Source organism: Artemia franciscana, chromosome 13 (assembly GCF_032884065.1).
Source record: "Artemia franciscana chromosome 13, ASM3288406v1, whole genome shotgun sequence".
Taxonomy (NCBI): domain Eukaryota; kingdom Metazoa; phylum Arthropoda; class Branchiopoda; order Anostraca; family Artemiidae; genus Artemia; species Artemia franciscana.
In genome coordinates, this window is record NC_088875.1 from 44,442,451 (window position 1) to 44,459,077 (window position 16,627).

Sequence of the window (16,627 nt, forward strand, 5' to 3'; positions counted from 1 at the left end):
AATACATTAAAGTGATTAATATTATGTATGAGAACAACACTGCTGTGGGTATAATAGGAAATATCTAGTTAAGCGAATAGTTTTGTTTTGAATCAGGGGTTAGGCAGGACTGTACTCTAACCCTATTATTTATGGATCATTTTTGGGGGATTTTGTCCTAAGGAACATGGCAAAGGCCGGGCGAGAGCACAGAATCAGATGGATGGTATAACTATCCTAGACTTAGATTACGCTGATGATTTGAGTGTTCTAGATTAAAATTTTACCCTAATATTTTTTTAGGAATATTTTTTTTTGATGTTTTGAGAGTGCGAGAAGAGGTTTGAAAATTAGTTTTTAATGAAACTAAGACGCTTGGGCTAGGAATAAGTGAAGGCGTAAAGAAGATATTGGATAACAAGAAATTTTATCATAAAAAAAATGAGGTTGCAAAACAGGATTAGAATATTATGATGACAATGTTAAAATATGGTCATTATTGTCAAATAATGTCAAAATGTGCTTGCAAACCAAGACTAGAATATTGGAAGCTACAGTGATGACGGTGTCCAAGTATATCTTTGAAACGTTGGCGCTTCAGTAGACGGAGGAGGATTTATTAGAGGTTTTCCAGAGGAATTGTCTTTGGATTATTTTGGGTGCCCGTTTGACTGACAGTATTTCAAACAGTAAGGTGTCAAAAAAATGTCGTTCCATTCCTCTTTCTGGGGCTATAATGAGAGAAAGATTGATATGGCCAGGAAACGTTTATCAGATGAAGGATAGCAGGCAATCCTATTTTGTTCGTCCATTTAGGACCAAACAAAAACCAGGTCGTCCACAAATGGGGTGGAAATAGGTAGTAAAAAAGAAAAAAAAAGCTAATTGGAACTTCTTGGGAGTGTGTAGGAAAGCTTTGAATAGATTGGGATGAAGGACTGTGCGCAGCTATGTTGGCCTGGGGTGGTTTGGTGTTTGTAGTAGTAGTTTAGAACTAACTTAGCAAAGATTAATCACAAGACCATAAACAGACCTCTTACAAAAATATTGATCGGATGACTTATTGGTAAGCGAGTTAAAAGACTAGTTGAAAATTTTACAATTCCATTCCGTATACATATAATACACTAGGTTAGTTCCTTTTGTGTGTGTGGGGGGAAGGGGTTTCGTCATGTGGAAGTACGATTGACAGATAGTTGTAGATGTTCAGTGCACCAACATTTACATGGTCTACTATACCTTTCTTTAAAAAATATGAAATAAGTTTGAGCTTCACTTCTCATTCTGAACTATCCTTATTGCAAAACTACCCTAACTACCTATATTATATTGATATATATATTATCAATATATATAATATAATTTATCAATATAATATATATTATATTGAACTACCCTATAATATATCCAATAATATTATTTGGAAATAATATTATTTGGACGATGCAAATTCATGAAATCGAGTTTCAAGTCTTTTGGAATATGTAAACGTTCTTTTGATTTTTTACATATAAAAATTTAATAGTCTTAATCCTAGGGCCAGTTTGCAAGTATGCAATTGAACTAGGGCCTGTGCATAATCAATTCCACAGAGAAAATAATTTGTTACTTAGATTAATAGAATACGTTCTTATTTTAAGCTTACATCGAAAATGTTCTTGTAAACGAATTAGAGACAACTCCTGTCAATCTATGTGCCTAAAACTTATCTAACTTGAACGATACATAATCTGTTAGAAATTCGACGTCCCCAAACTATGCAACCATGTTTTGGTAAATTTGGATGATATTTTGTGATAGAAACTTATATAAGTTTCTGTAACACCTTCATCGTCCTCCAAACTAAACATACGATGTAAAAATTTTACCATTTCTAAAATCTAATCTTGTTTTGAAGTATTTTTTCATGCTTCAAATTACTACCAATTTTCTTGTGATGGAGGGGTTTCCTGCAGAATATGATAAACCAGACCTCATGGGCTTCCAAACTACAAGCACACAGTTGAAATGATACAATTTTTCCAATCTATAATTTTTTTAAGTTTTTCTTTTGTCATACCAAGTTTTGTGCTTTTCTGATCTAAAGAAACTGGGAGACACGTGAAAGAAAATTAAATCTTGTAAAAAAAATTAGGTTGGATAGATGCGGGTTCTTTCGTATGTTTGCATGATAATATGATAAACTAAACCTCATTGGCCTCCGAAATATAAGCACAAAGTACAGATGATACCATTTTTCCAACCTACATTTTTTGGAGCATTTGTTTCTTCGTACCCCGAATAAAGATTTTTTTTTTCGTGGTGATGAACTGGTTTCTGCAGAATGGTATAAAAAAAACAAATCTTGTACGTTCATGCACTAAGGACCTTGAGAGACAAATAAAGGAAAGTTGTATCTAGTTTGTATAAAAACTTGAAATCAAACGTAGATGCGGGCTTTTTCGTATGCCTCACTAAGAGTTTTAACTATAAAATTCTGTTATAAAAAATCCCTGTTTAAAATATAGGATAAATATGTCTACAGAATCTGCCTATGATATATGCTCTATATTTTGATCTTTTAGATCTTCAACGTTCAGTTGATCATTTGCTGATCTGTAGGGTCATTTTTTACTCTAAACATATTTGATACAAGTCTTAAGGCGTTGTCTTTGATGCAAGACATAAAGAATTACATGCAGCGTTTGGTTGAAATGCTGTAAAAACATCAACTTTAAAGGTTCTTTGGAGCGTATTAATTAATCCCAGAGGTCAAAATAGTTGCAACTGTATATTAGTTTCTTCGTTAATAAAATGTATTAAATAGAAAAGGACGGAAAAGGTTTTGGCAGGAAATTGATTTTGTCCAGACAAAATGGCGAAATTTTTCACTTTGGACATGTAAGACGTTTCATAATTTTGCAATTGAGGGAAATGGGATTTTAAGGTATCAAGGAAGCCAGGATGAAAAACAAGCTAAAAACATATGGCACCAAATAGCTTAAGATGCTGCTTTCCTTTAAAGTGTAGTAGTCTTTGAGATTCAACAGATTGTTAACATTTGAATTTTTACGGACAAAAAACGTTGCCAAATGTAACTAAATAGTTTTGTTTGTTTACGGTTCAATATGGTATTAGTGACGAAAATGTGATACTGCCCTAAATACTTGGTGAATCTGAAGCAGTCAGAATAATTTTAGGAAATCGTAGTCTTAAGATATAAATATACTGAAGATGTGTCCAAGAGCCAGAAAATGTTCGTATTTTGATGTCCTTGGTGTTTAATACATATGACGCTAAACCGTAAATACTGCTTTTAGTATGTATGTTTTGACTGTCGATTAAATCGAACGCTGTTTGCTTTTATTTTATTTCCAAGCAATCTTTTTTTTAATGTGCAGTATTGCAGTTTTTTTTGCGATTTTTTCTTGTGTTGATTGGGAAGCAAAAACACAAAAATTATCAACTGCATATTTATGAAAGTTTGTTTTTGAATTATTAATTTATTTGTGTACAAGGCAACAATTGCTAAAAACCTCAAAATTATGGTCGCACTGGCACTTCGTCAACGTTTAGCAACAATTGGGTTGCCAACTTAGCAACAAGTTGGGTTGCAACAACGGATATCGTCATCAAAGAAAAACCACGACAACTGTGTGTGAATTGCAGAAGCCACTTATTACCAATTACAGTTGATTTTTATTATCACTTGCGTTCCTACATACAGGACAGAAACAGGGTCTTCCAATCCCTTGTAACATAAATACAGAAAGAACCGAAATGTTAACCTTGTTTGCTTAACATATTAGGGGATAGTTAGCAGATGTGAATCTATTTAGGTCGAATGTGATAGCGAATAAAATTAATGGTGCTTAATGATATTTGTCTTTTGCTCTTACCTTCTAAACTTTTTATAATTGATTTTTTTTTATTTAAATGGTTTCTTTAAGATAACAAAAAGCTGCGTAGGATTCGATATTTTGCCAATCAAGGAGATGTTTTTGTTATTATATTCATCATTTATCCTTAACAGTGGTGTTCTATATATATACATATATATATATATATATATATATATATATATATATATATATATATATATATATATATATATATATATATATATATATATATATATATATATATATATTCGTTTCTTAACTATAAATACAACCACGATTATCAACTCGCTATTATCACAATACATTGTGGAATATTCATCCGTCTCGTCTTGTATGATGTAATCTGGACTCTTCGTCAAATTTGACTTTTTGGGGGCTCATTTGGCGAAATCACATGTTCGTTTGATGCTTTTTTTGTATCTAATATCATTATATCATTAGACGTTCTTGGGTGCATATAATATACTTTTTCTTTTTAGTTACAGTCTTGATGTACCTTTCTTTTTCAGCCCGATTCTCTCCTGAAGATAAGTACTCTGAACAGAGAATTAGAATCAAGCGACGATTTGGTCTCCTTCTAACACAACAAGCAAAAGTAGTATACTAGACTGTTTTTGTATGTTTTATTTTTTTTTTACAACAATGTCTTTGAAATACTAAAATTGTATAAGCACCCATGTTGAAAAAGGACACAGGAATGATATGGTGCATAAGAATGATTTGGCGGCAGAAAATCACAAAAAAGCACTGGGATTATAGAATATACAAACTTAACACCGCAGATCACAAACATTTCTACAAAGATATGAATTAATGGCTTAGCCATTGGGAGGGCAGGAGTTCAGACATACTTTAAATATCAAAAATTCTGTAAAATTATGCGGCAATTTCCAATATAACGGTTCCGGAAAAACATGTTCCGTAAATATGTACTTTTCTCATCTCTAAAATGAGCTGAATACCTTCCAAAGTGTAATGCTGGCTTTGTCATTTACGAGGGCTTGGGCAATGTATCGTAATTATCTTCTGTTTAATTTTGGTGCTGAATTTGCCTGTTGAAAAAACGATGTGTTGCCCTAAGCGCAAGCTTAACGCATAGATATAAAGGGTTCATTCCTCATATCAAGTGGATGCTTACCCACTTATGCACACACAATGAAGAAGGTGGATCTGTGATTGAAAGTGACTGTATCTGAGTCACTCTTGAAGTGACTTGTATCTGAGTCTTAGCTATGCAAGCTAAGAGTGTTAAAGGGAAGTTTTCAAGGAATATTTAGGCAAATGTTGAACTAATTCAAAACAAACTATGAGCATGTAGATTTTCAAAAAGATGATAATGAAACATCTCTAACAGCTTACATTACTAAGTTAAACCTTTAAGGGTAAGTCGTGAATAAGGTGCACGAACTTGACAACTGAATGTCAGAGTGTGACTAAATTTGACAACAGATATATAGTATTGATTATTTTGTGTGTTGACAACAAGCTTGGCAGAGTTCAACAGAGCCAGTATTATTTAGCGGATAAGAACTGTTGATGCAATCACTGTCATTGGAGGCCGAGATCCGTGTCGTCCCAGACTGTCGTTAGAAGAGGCAAAAATTTCAAAGAAAAAGAGCACTCTCACTTCTATAGATTCATTAAATCTATGAAAAAAGTGCACAAAAAGTAAAAATAGTCCTAAAATCAATAATTGCAAGTTGGCTTAATATCAAAATCTGACAAAAAAGAATAATAATGATAAATGGTAATAAGCTTACCTAAGCTATGGATGTCAGGTGATTGATTTTTTCAAACGATAATTTCGGCAGGACCTGTGCCTGTTTGATGACAGGCAAAGGTCCTGTCGAAATTAGCATTTGAAAAAATCAATCACCTGACATCCATAGCTTAGGTGAGCTTATTACCATCTATCATAATTATGTATAAGAGTCAGGCTGCCTTAAGAGAATATATTTAAGAAAAACAAATAAGAGGTCATACGGTGTCGAAAATATATCTGGAGGAGATAGAAAGAGGAAAATGGTATAAAGATTCCCATTAGAATATACCTATTCTGAATTTCCTTCAAGGAAGTAATAGAAATATGAAACGAATGTTTCACATTAAGAAAGCTGCTCTTCAACTCATATCCCTCCTAATAACAGGCTTAATACTGAATTATTGCGCACAAACTGGGTGATGAGAAAATATTTAAAATCAGCACATAGAACAACAAAATTTGAAAACGGTAACGGTGTCGTTCAACATGAACGACAGAACAGGGAACATTGGCGGAGCAGATACAACAGTCAATATTGGTCACAGTACCACTAGTATGAATATAACTGTAATTAAGAGCCATTGGTGTTATATGGTAACCAGTTGGCAATGAATCAACAAAATTAAATAAATAGTTACCGTTGACAAGGAAACTTGAAAACAAACATAACAAAGTTGATATGATATGGCGTTTTTTAAACTAAAGCTTTTTAAAACCGACAGCTTCGAAAATAAACTGCTTGATTCCCATAAAAAAAAAATTAAATTAAAACAATAGTCAAAATAATGTACATACTATACATCTAAATTGTACACTGACAGGGGCGTAATTCCAGTATTTTATTGGAGGGGGGCAAGAGTGGTCCATATCCGGATAGTCAAGGGACATGGGCTATATAATAATTTTTCCCAAATCATTGGGGGGGGGGGCAACTTCCCCCCCCCTCCACAAAAAACGCCCCTGTACACTAATACACTGCAAAATTGCACAATTGTACGCTGCAAAACTACATACTTAAAAACAAACCGTTTCAGAATATCAACTCTTAATTAAACGGACTCGATATTATTTTTTTTACGTTTCATTCAGTCCTAGGCCCACCATAGTAAGAAAAGCATATTGCTCCAAGCACAGTTTCATATTGCAACATTCAGTGACCTTATTAAACAGGTAGCTGTATATGGGAAACTAATGAAGAAATCAAGTTGCAAGACCAAGTCGAGTCATCTTCGTAGCCAAAATTGAGTGCAAAGTAAATACCACAGGTTTTGGACATGTGTGAAAATCAAGTTCCTGTAAGAAAAAGAGTCCAAGTCTAAATGCAGTAATCTAATAAAAAATCAATTTCAGTCGTCATAGTGGCATATAATTGTGTGGTCTCAAAGTTTCTTGCAAAGACGCATGAAACGGAAATATTTCGTAGGTGGCGGGAAGCATATCCTACAAATACCAAAAATTTAATTAGCGCTAATTTAAGCCCATCAGTATTTATTACATAATTTTTCAGCCAATTAGAAAATTCTTTGAAAAATCGCATAGGTTCAATTTAGCGCCAGCTAAATCTATGTATAGGTAAAATATCATTACGAATGGGTCGTAAGTAAATTTACAACTTACTTTTTTTTTTTAGCTTCTATAATTGATATTTTTTAAGCGTTATTTGGATTTTTCTCAGAAAAAAGAAGGCGTTAAATCCTTAAGCTTAGGTCCATGGCGACAGCCAGATTCGTTATTAGCAGGTGGTGGTATTTTATGGGTAAGGTGGTAATGGGTAATTGTATGGTATTTTATGGTAAGTATTATATTCTATTCTGAACAGTATAAACATTTTCCATTCTTGATCTTCCTTGGGTTGGGTTGAAAATAACATGATGTTTCTGTGACCTGTGGAAGCTTTTCCTTGACATTTTACTACATAACGGACATTTTAAATCTCAAACAAAGCTATATCATAAATACGCGGCATGTCAAATAAAAAACACATTTTTTTATTGATCATATTACGCTAAAATTAAAAACGCGAGAATTTCGAAGTCCTAAAAATGGACTTACACAATAATATGATGAGGAATTTAATTAGGTTATTATTGTCTACTCTTATGCCTGATCTACAAATGTGGGATTGCTCGCAAATTGGTAAAAATATCCATATTTTTGCGACATGTAGAAAAATTTCACGTACAAGTAATACATGAGGCCACAGGAGTAAGGGATAGTTTTAACTAAGTAAGCACAATCTTATCGCTTACGCTGTAAAATATATGAAATTTCTTTTCAATTAAATTGATTAAATTAGGAAGCTGTTTTAATTGAAATCTAGACAACAGAGAGAGATGGACTAGAAACATAGTTTTTGAGTAAAGAGATTGTGTTCTTGGAACCGTGGCTAGAAATTTCCTTACTCCTGTAGCAACTTCTGCAATCATGAGACGCACCAATCGGCTGCACGAACACGGTTACACGAATTTATATATTTGAAATATCCTTAAAACTCCAAAGTAACCCCAAAAATTTTGATTCTGATTTAGGTTTCTGCACTTATGACTGTCAAATTCAATTCATTCTTTTTGATGATGCAGGTCTAATAGTACTTGTTAATTATTCAGAACACACTCAGTAATTTTCATCTGAATGTAAGATCTGAGAAAACCGGTTTCATAGCCACAAAGACAAGTGACGGGTGACAGAATGCATTGGACTTTCCAACTTCACGCTTGTGACTGTGAAATATGAAACCGGTTTTTGTCAAATTAAATAAGTGTTGTTACTGTGAAATATGAAACCGGTTTTTACAGATCAAAATTCTTGAGTATGTTCTGAATAATTAACAAGTACTGATCTAATTTATAGCAAACAATGTTTGTCAGCGTCATCTGAGGAGATTGTTTGAATAAAAAAACACATCCATTAAAACAGGAATATGGGTAACATTTTCTTTAGCCCCATTTATGCTGAACTTGGTCAACTGTGGTCAAGTTCCCACACATTTGGAGAGAAAAAAAAGTAACCTAAGCGGTAAAGTAAACCGAAGTTGAACACAGAATCAGCTGCATCAGAAGCCACAGAGAGAATTGATTCGACATGAAAACTTCGAATATATTTTATTGGTATTATTAAATCCAGTTGCTTTTTGTGTGAGAGGGTGTTTTTTTTTCAAAAGCAAAGAAGAACTCAACAAATGACGGGTCTGTGGACAGAAGAGAAAAAGAAGAACAATCAAATGAATATTTCACCAGTATACAAACCATGCATCTTCATCAAGGAGAATAAAAAAAGAATCTAAACCATAACAGCTTAGAAAAAAGAAGATATCTAAAATAAAAAAAGAAAGAATTAAAATAAAAAATTAAACTAATATATACAATAGCTACTCCATGAAAAAAGAACGATAGTAGAATATATATAAGAATTGAATACAATGTTGTTATACCTTTATAGCATCACAGAAACTACTGGAACAAAGAAATCAAGCGAATTGAAAAAGAAATTCATTATTTTGTAGAGAAATAATTTTCTAATTCAAATTCTTTTTGTTTTTTCAAGATCTTCGTATTTGGCTTTCTTAGGGTATTACAGAACGTCATTATAATTATATTAAATGAAAAAAGTAATTTTATATGATAGGTACATAAGATAAAGATATGTACGGCTTTCGTTGTTTTATTCTTTTGATTTCTAGTTTTATTTATTATTATCATGGGTTTCCAGATTGAGTTTTTGGTTCTCTGATTATTATCAACGCCCATTTGGCAACTTTTTATTCATGGTGGCTTTTTTTTTATATGTTTCTCTTTCTCAGTTTTTTCTTCTTTTTTAAGCCTTCTTCTACTGGGAAGCTTAGCGGAAGTCTTTGTCACAGCATTCGGATTTTCTCTATCCCGTTCACCTGTTGAAAATTTTTCCTTATATTATCTTTACCCAAAGATAAAAATTTCCTCGTTTTTACCCAAAGATAAAAAGAACCACTTTTGCGAAAAGGGCACAATATGCTTGTTTGTGTGTGTTTTTTTTTTACCTTGCCTATATTCTGCCTACCCGCAACAATTTATATTTAACTTCCGACTGTTTAAAAACAAAAGAATAGGCCTACTTTCAAAAGTTTCAGAATAAAGCAAAATAAATTTAAAACTTTTAATTGAAATTAAAATTTTCATAAATTGAAATCAACCTTTTTTTTTGTGAAGTTATCTAGTTCTGTTGGGCAACGCTGTACTGCCAGTGGTGGTATTAGTTCTAATTCCTATTTTAAGAATCTAAGCTTACTCTTTTATTAGTGTTCGTCTCTACTTTTTAGGGAAGAACCTAGAGAAGGCAGCCCCATCCTCTTAGGAAATTACATGATTTTATCTAATCTACTACTACTACTAAGATAACTCACCGCAGTACTAAGCAGCCTAATGCCAATACAGTTACGCACACTCCTCCTTTGTTTCCCTGTTTACACCCTCCCACGTAGTTCCCATTTCCTTTAAATCTTTAATATGACAACCTCCCACCTCTGACTAGGACGATCTACTTTCCGTTTAACCCTATTAGGTTGACCAAAAAGGAAAGCGGGATTGAAATACGTTTTTCGTACACCCTATTGTTTGAAATACGGTCAGTCAGCCGGGTACCCAGAACAATCTGTAGGCAATTTCTCTGGAAAAATTTTCATCCGCTTTTCAAAGCACCCATGCTTTAGAGCCATATTTGACCACTGTCATCACTGTAGCTTCCAATATTCTAATCTTGGTTTGCAGACTTATCTTCCTATTCTTCCAAACTTTTTTTTAACTGTGAAATAACACCCTGAGCCTTGGCTATTCTACTTTTAACATCTTCACTGCTCCCACCATCTTTACTAAGAATACCACCAAGGTAAGTGAAGCTGCCCACCTGATCAATCTTTTCGTTACCCAGCGTCACCTTTTCATCTTCACTTATTCCTAGCCTTAGTGACTTGGTCTTCTTAATAATAATCTAATCAATGATCTCTTAAACAAACTCAACATGAAGGAGCTAGGGTATGCAGCTGGATATTCGAAAAAAAGAAAGTACACAACTATGGTATAGAGGAAGAAATTAAAACCCCGCACCCCCTTCCCCCGGGTATAATTAACAATTTTAGAGTGATTGTCAGAATTTGACAATAACAAAGCCAATTTAATCATAGAAGAGGAAACTAACAAAGGAAAGAACTGCTTCCTTTACTGATACTGCAACCAACAGACTTCGAATTCTGTACGGAAAATTTGGTTCGACCCCTCTCTATGGCTATAGTGAAAGAAGGGTTAAGATGGCTAGGTCATGTTTTACGGATGGAGGATGGCGGAATATCAGATATTGTGTTTTTTGGCCGTCCGTCTGGGGCCAACGAGATGCAATCCCTCCCCAAATTGAGTAGTATGGGTCATGAGGAAGGATTTAAAGGAAATTGGAAATTAATGGGAGGGGGTAAAGAGCTTTGAAGCAATTATCGCTTGAGTAGGAGCCGTCACGGCCGTATTGGCCTTGATGATTGTTCAGTACTAGGGAAGAAGCCGAAAACTTAAATAATATTGACATAATATCCAGGGATGATTTAGGTATAGTAGAAGAGGAGATTTAGGTATAAAACTATAGAGGAGAAAACAACTTATTTACTTTCTTTATTAAATTCCTGAAGTCCATTGCTGACACTAGATGGGAGCAAGGGGCAAGCTAAGTCTGGAAGTTTCTGCGGTGGTACTAGAGTTCTAGGAAGTGAAGCTTGATCCTCCATCCCCAGGTAGCATAGGAAATCCGTCAGCGCACTTAAGGAAGCTGCTAAGTCTTGTTTAGGTTAGGAAGGTATAAGAAAATGTTAGTCGCTCATTTTACGACTAAAAAGTGAAGGTTATCAATCATAGCAAACCCAGGTAGAAATATGGTGTTTTATTAGGAGATTTTAACACTCAGGTCGGTAGAAATAAGATGATGATATCCTAGTCTAAGCAAATTTAGTGTAGAAAAATACAGTAATGGCTACAGACTAATGTAATTTCGTATATATAGCAATTTAATTACAATCAATACAGTTTTTGGTTATAAAATGGTTCAGAAGTTAACATGGTACCCACATGATGGTAACACAACTAACCTTGTTATGTTAATGTTAACCGAAGACTGGAAGGATAAATATAAGATACTAGGGTATATAGGAGGGTTGTTATTGATGTTAAAAGTAAAGACCGTCATCTAGAAGTATCTAGGGTGAATTTAAAGCTGAAATTTAGGAAGGGTTAACTACCTTCCGGGAGGTAATGACGTTGGTAGACTCCAGGAACGGTTGAACACTAAACTGGAGAGTCTAAAATTTGGCAACGTAGAAGATCAATGAATAATTTTAGGGAAATAGTTTGTGAAGTCGATGACTGTGTCAGCCAGCTAGGAATATTATTGTATTATTGAAAATGCTTTATGTTTAATAGAGAGGTGGAGGGGATTGTACAAGAATTATCTGAGTGATATATCATATGAAAATAAGAGGAATGAAAAGAAAGTGGAGAAAGCATTAAAATATGAACTAAGAAGGTGTGAAGGGGGACATGGATAAAACTGCCAAAATCTAGACGATGTAGCTAGAAGTTAAAATATTAAAATATTGTATGTAATAAAAAATTTAAATATAAATAATAATATAAATATAATAATAACAATATAAATAACAATATTGTATGTAAAAAAAAAAATATGGTATGTAAATAAATTGAGACGGAGCAGTCAATCTGGACTTGTTCCAGTTAAAGATAGGAACTGGCAACAATTAGTGATAAGGAAATAGTTAAAGAGAGATTGGCAGAACATTTTGGGAATGCGCTAAACTAGGATACATTTACAGGAAAAAATATAGAGGAGAATGGAAAAGTTTGCGACACTTTAGGTGTAAGGATTTGCTAGAAGTTTTCCAAAGAAATTATCTACGGATGTGTTTGGGTACCAGACTGGCTGAGCGTATCCCAAACCTTAGGCTGTGTGAAAAGTGTGGTTCAATCCCGCTTTCTAGGGCTATACTGACAGAAAAGTTAAGATGGTTAGAGCCCGTTCTGATGATGAAGGATGACAGAATGCCAAATATTGTCCTTTCCGGCAAACCGTCTGGGGCCAAACGAAAGGAGGATGTCGTAAGGATAGATTTAAGGGAAATGGTAACTTTCTAAGAGGGTATAAAGAGGGAGGCGTTGAATAGATTGTAATGGAGGATAATCGTGCGTAGCTGTGTTTGCCTCAGGCGGCTTGGTGCTGCAGTGAGTTGTTAATAGTAGTAGTTTATCAAATGCATTACAGAAGCTCGCTGGAGCCATAATAACTGGGATTCTGAAATGTAGGATACGGAAGTATTTTGGCCACTCCCTTTGTATAGAGCTTTGGTCTCTTGAACCAAAGTGGGAGGACGTCGAGGCTACAGGTCAATTCCAATACATCTGGCGAGGTGCCGTAGACGCTCTTTGTGCCATTCCTGGCTCTGGAGGGTCAGAGATAATTTAGTTATATCGGAATTATAGCAAAGATTAGACCCCAGAACAACCAAAAAGGCAGAAATTTTTATTGTAGAAGTTGAAACCAAAAATTAAGATCGGCTTCCTTTAGTGATACTACAGAACTACTCATTTGACTTTGGGTGGTGCCCTTTAATAAGTGCAAATGTTGGAAAAAAAATGTATAGCATAAAAAAAACGTCTTACACAATACTGTTTGGCATTTAATGAAAATATGAGCATCATAGGCTCAAAAAATGACAATTTGTCTGTTTTTTTTTTCAAATGACTTACTTTCTCCCCATCTGGGCCATAAAAAACAAATTTCATCAACCGCAAACCATCATCAGAAGTAATTCGCAACTTTTCAAAAGAATATTGCCACATTACTCGAGGAGGACTGCACTGAGTGGACGGTGCATCATCAGCTGCCAAACATATACCCTTGTCAAGATGAATGGATAGGTGGCAATGCTGTCCTCGCCACGTACATTCTAAAAAGATTAAAAATTACAAGAAGGAAAACGATGCTTGCGTTAGAAGTACATTTTTATTGACGGAAGAATAAGAAGCATAGAACGTAAAAGAAAGGAAATATCGTCTAAAAATTGTAAATAAAAGTTTAGCACCATTTAAATGCTTGAACTAAAAAATTCATTCATCTAATCATAATGGGTAAGATTTCGGGATAAATTTATTGCACGATTTGTCTCTAGCTCTTTGATTCTTTGCAAAACAAAATTGATGTTCAATTTGTTTCGAACAACATCGTTATGCACATACAATAATTATTTGTCAATTTATAGCATCAAAACTAGTTGGTGTAATGCCGGTACTTTTCTTGAAGTACCAAGGACATTAAAAATAAAATCTGATTGAAATGAATCGGTTACATTAAAAATTTACAAATTAGTTTTGCTTATTTGTCAATTTATAGCATCAAAGCTAGTTGGTGCAATGCCAGTATTTTTGTCGAAGTACCAAGGACATTAAAAATAAAATCTGATTGAAATGAATCGGTTACATTAAAAATTTACAAATTAGTTTTGCTTATTATTAGTATTAGTATTGTAATTAGTATTGTATGTTTGTAATTAGTATGTAATTAGTATTGTATCCTGTTGTAGCACAGTGGACTGATGCTCAGCTCGGCAACACAGGGTCCAGGGTTCGAACACCGCCGCAGCAAGGTTAGGCAACAAGCTTGCTACTTGTCACTGTAAGAAGGCCCAGCAACTGAAATGTCAGTTCGACGCTTTATGCGCCAGCAATGGCTCTGGAGTATCTTTATGCTCATGTTTAGTTTAGTAGTTCAATGCGGTGTCGGTGCCTAAAATGTGGCACTGCCGTAAAATCTTTGTAATTTTCAAACAGACAAAAGAAAAATTAAGCAAAACCAGAATTTTTAGGTATGAATAAGATCTGGCCAGGGAACATAAAACGCTTTGGTTTTGATGTCCTTGGTACGTTAACAAACGAAAAAATATCAAAGACAAAAAATCGGTCCCATATCAGTTATTCTATGGTATTAACCCTGATTAAATAAAAAGGTTTTTAGCACTTTAAAAAAGAGTCCTGTTCTAATTAAACGGCCCTTGTATCTCAGGACTCGTTATTAAAAATTGAAACAAACAGTCAAACTTTAGCGTAAGAGCAAGGTATTGAGAAGGGGGCAACCCCTTCATCTATGGAATTATCTGTGTTCGTTTTGAGTTTTAATGTTGCTCCTTGCTTTCAGTTGAAAAAACTGTAATTTCTTATCATTTTTCAAAAAATGCCGGTAAGTCTGGCTCATCTTCCATGAAACATTCTCTCCCCTCACGGAAAATTCCTCTTTGGACAGTTCCTCCCGCCTAAAACACAACCCTCCTCGTAAAATTTTTTCTGGACTATTCCATGCTCCTGAAAATTCTGCCCCCCCCCCCTCTCCGTAAAATTTCTTGCAGACGATTCAGCCAGAAAAATCCTCCTTAGCATACTTTCATTTGAAAAAGACTAAGTTCTAATCGTTTTTCTGATCACTCCAGAAATCCCCCTTCTATGGAATTATTTCCTGGAAATCCAAAAACGCAGAAAATTTTCATCGGATAATTCCCCCGGAGCATCTTCACATGCAGAAATCAATAAGCAAAGACAAAGACAAATAAAGAGGATTTCGTATGAGCATTCTGTCAAATCTCTGCAGTGTAAAATATCCCCTGGAAAGTTCACCCTCGGAAATTTCCCTCCACACTGAAAATTATCCCCATAAAACCCCATCTTAGGCACAAAATCCCCCCCCCCCAAATGTCTGCATACTTTCCAAGAACAAACACTAAATGCATCAAATAGACTGAAGGGGGTCATGTTATCTCCAAACACATAATTTTACGAACTTTTCAACTATGCTAAACAAAATGGCTATCTCAAATTTTTGATCGGACGAATTTGGAAAAAATGCGTGGGAAAGGGGCTAGTTTCCCTCCCATCTTCTTGTTCACGTAACAATGGGACTAGAACTTTTAATTGCTGTTCCAGTGAGCCCTCTCTCGATGTTTTAGGACAACAACCCTCCCATTTGTGCGATACAATCATCCCTGGGGAAAAAAAAAACAACAACAAACAAACACACATCCATGATCTTTCTTCTGGGTTAAAATGCAAATTCCACGTTTTTGCAAATAGGAGCTTGAAACCTCCAAAGGAGGGTTCTCGGATACGCTGAATCTGATGGTGTGATTTTCATTAACATCCCTTGACTTTTAGGGATCATTTTTCCACTTTTTGAAAATTAGGCAAATTTTCTCAGGCTACTAGCCTTCTATGGGTAATACTAAGCTTAATGAATCTTATATATTTGAAATCAGAATAATAAGCCGATTCTTTTGATATATGTATTGATATCAAATTCCTTTTTTAAAGCTTCGGTTACAATTGACCCATGTCGTTCCTTATTTACAGTCCATTACCACGAACTGTTGTATCTAGCCCAAAAAATTAAAGGCTCTTCAAATAAAGGGCTGCCCTTTATTTATAAATTCTCTAAATCAGTATTGAATATGCAAGGCAAAGTAAGTATGTGGAATTTTCTAGAGCGCTTTTGTCCAGAGTACTGGAAAGCTCCATTTCTAACTATAATTTTCATGACATTTACCTAGAATTAGAAATGTTCAACAATATTTATTTCTAAAGGATTTTTCTAAATTATAAATTTTCACTAAGTTTCGTTCTAATCTTCAGGTAAATATTTGCTTATATTTCCTCATATGAGTCCGGTCTTAATGAGGTTTCCACAATTTTTGCAGATTTGAAAACCAATGAAAAAGCTCCAAAATAAAAAAAGAAAACAATGGGAACTAAACGAACATAAAACAGGATCATCTCCTATTACGAACGAAAGTAGGCTGGGTGTTCACAGGGTGAGCACTGTCAACACCTCAAATGAGCTATTGAACGTTCAGTATGTTTTTATTCATAATATCATGTATCTACTTTTTTTAAAGTAAGAATTATAATTTATTGGTAAATAACTTATCTGTATAAGTGTG

The 16,627-nt window shown here is 34.4% G+C and overlaps 1 protein-coding gene across 3 annotated transcripts in view; it reads right to left on the reverse strand.

The window, feature by feature from the left end:
* Positions 1–4,459: 4,459 nt before the first annotated feature.
* Positions 4,460–16,627, reverse strand: part of LOC136034979 (beta-1-syntrophin-like) — a 69,709-nt gene continuing 57,541 nt past the window's right edge. For 2 of the 3 annotated variants that reach the window (XM_065716542.1, XM_065716541.1), the window contains exons 9-10: positions 13,395–13,594; positions 4,460–6,915 (exon numbers count right to left, since the gene is read on the reverse strand). In XM_065716542.1, the coding sequence (XP_065572614.1) occupies positions 6,823–6,915; positions 13,395–13,594 (293 nt within the window). In that variant the 3' untranslated portion in view covers positions 4,460–6,822. The remainder of the gene's footprint in view (positions 6,916–13,394; positions 13,595–16,627) is intronic. The other variant, XM_065716543.1, reaches the window with a different exon arrangement.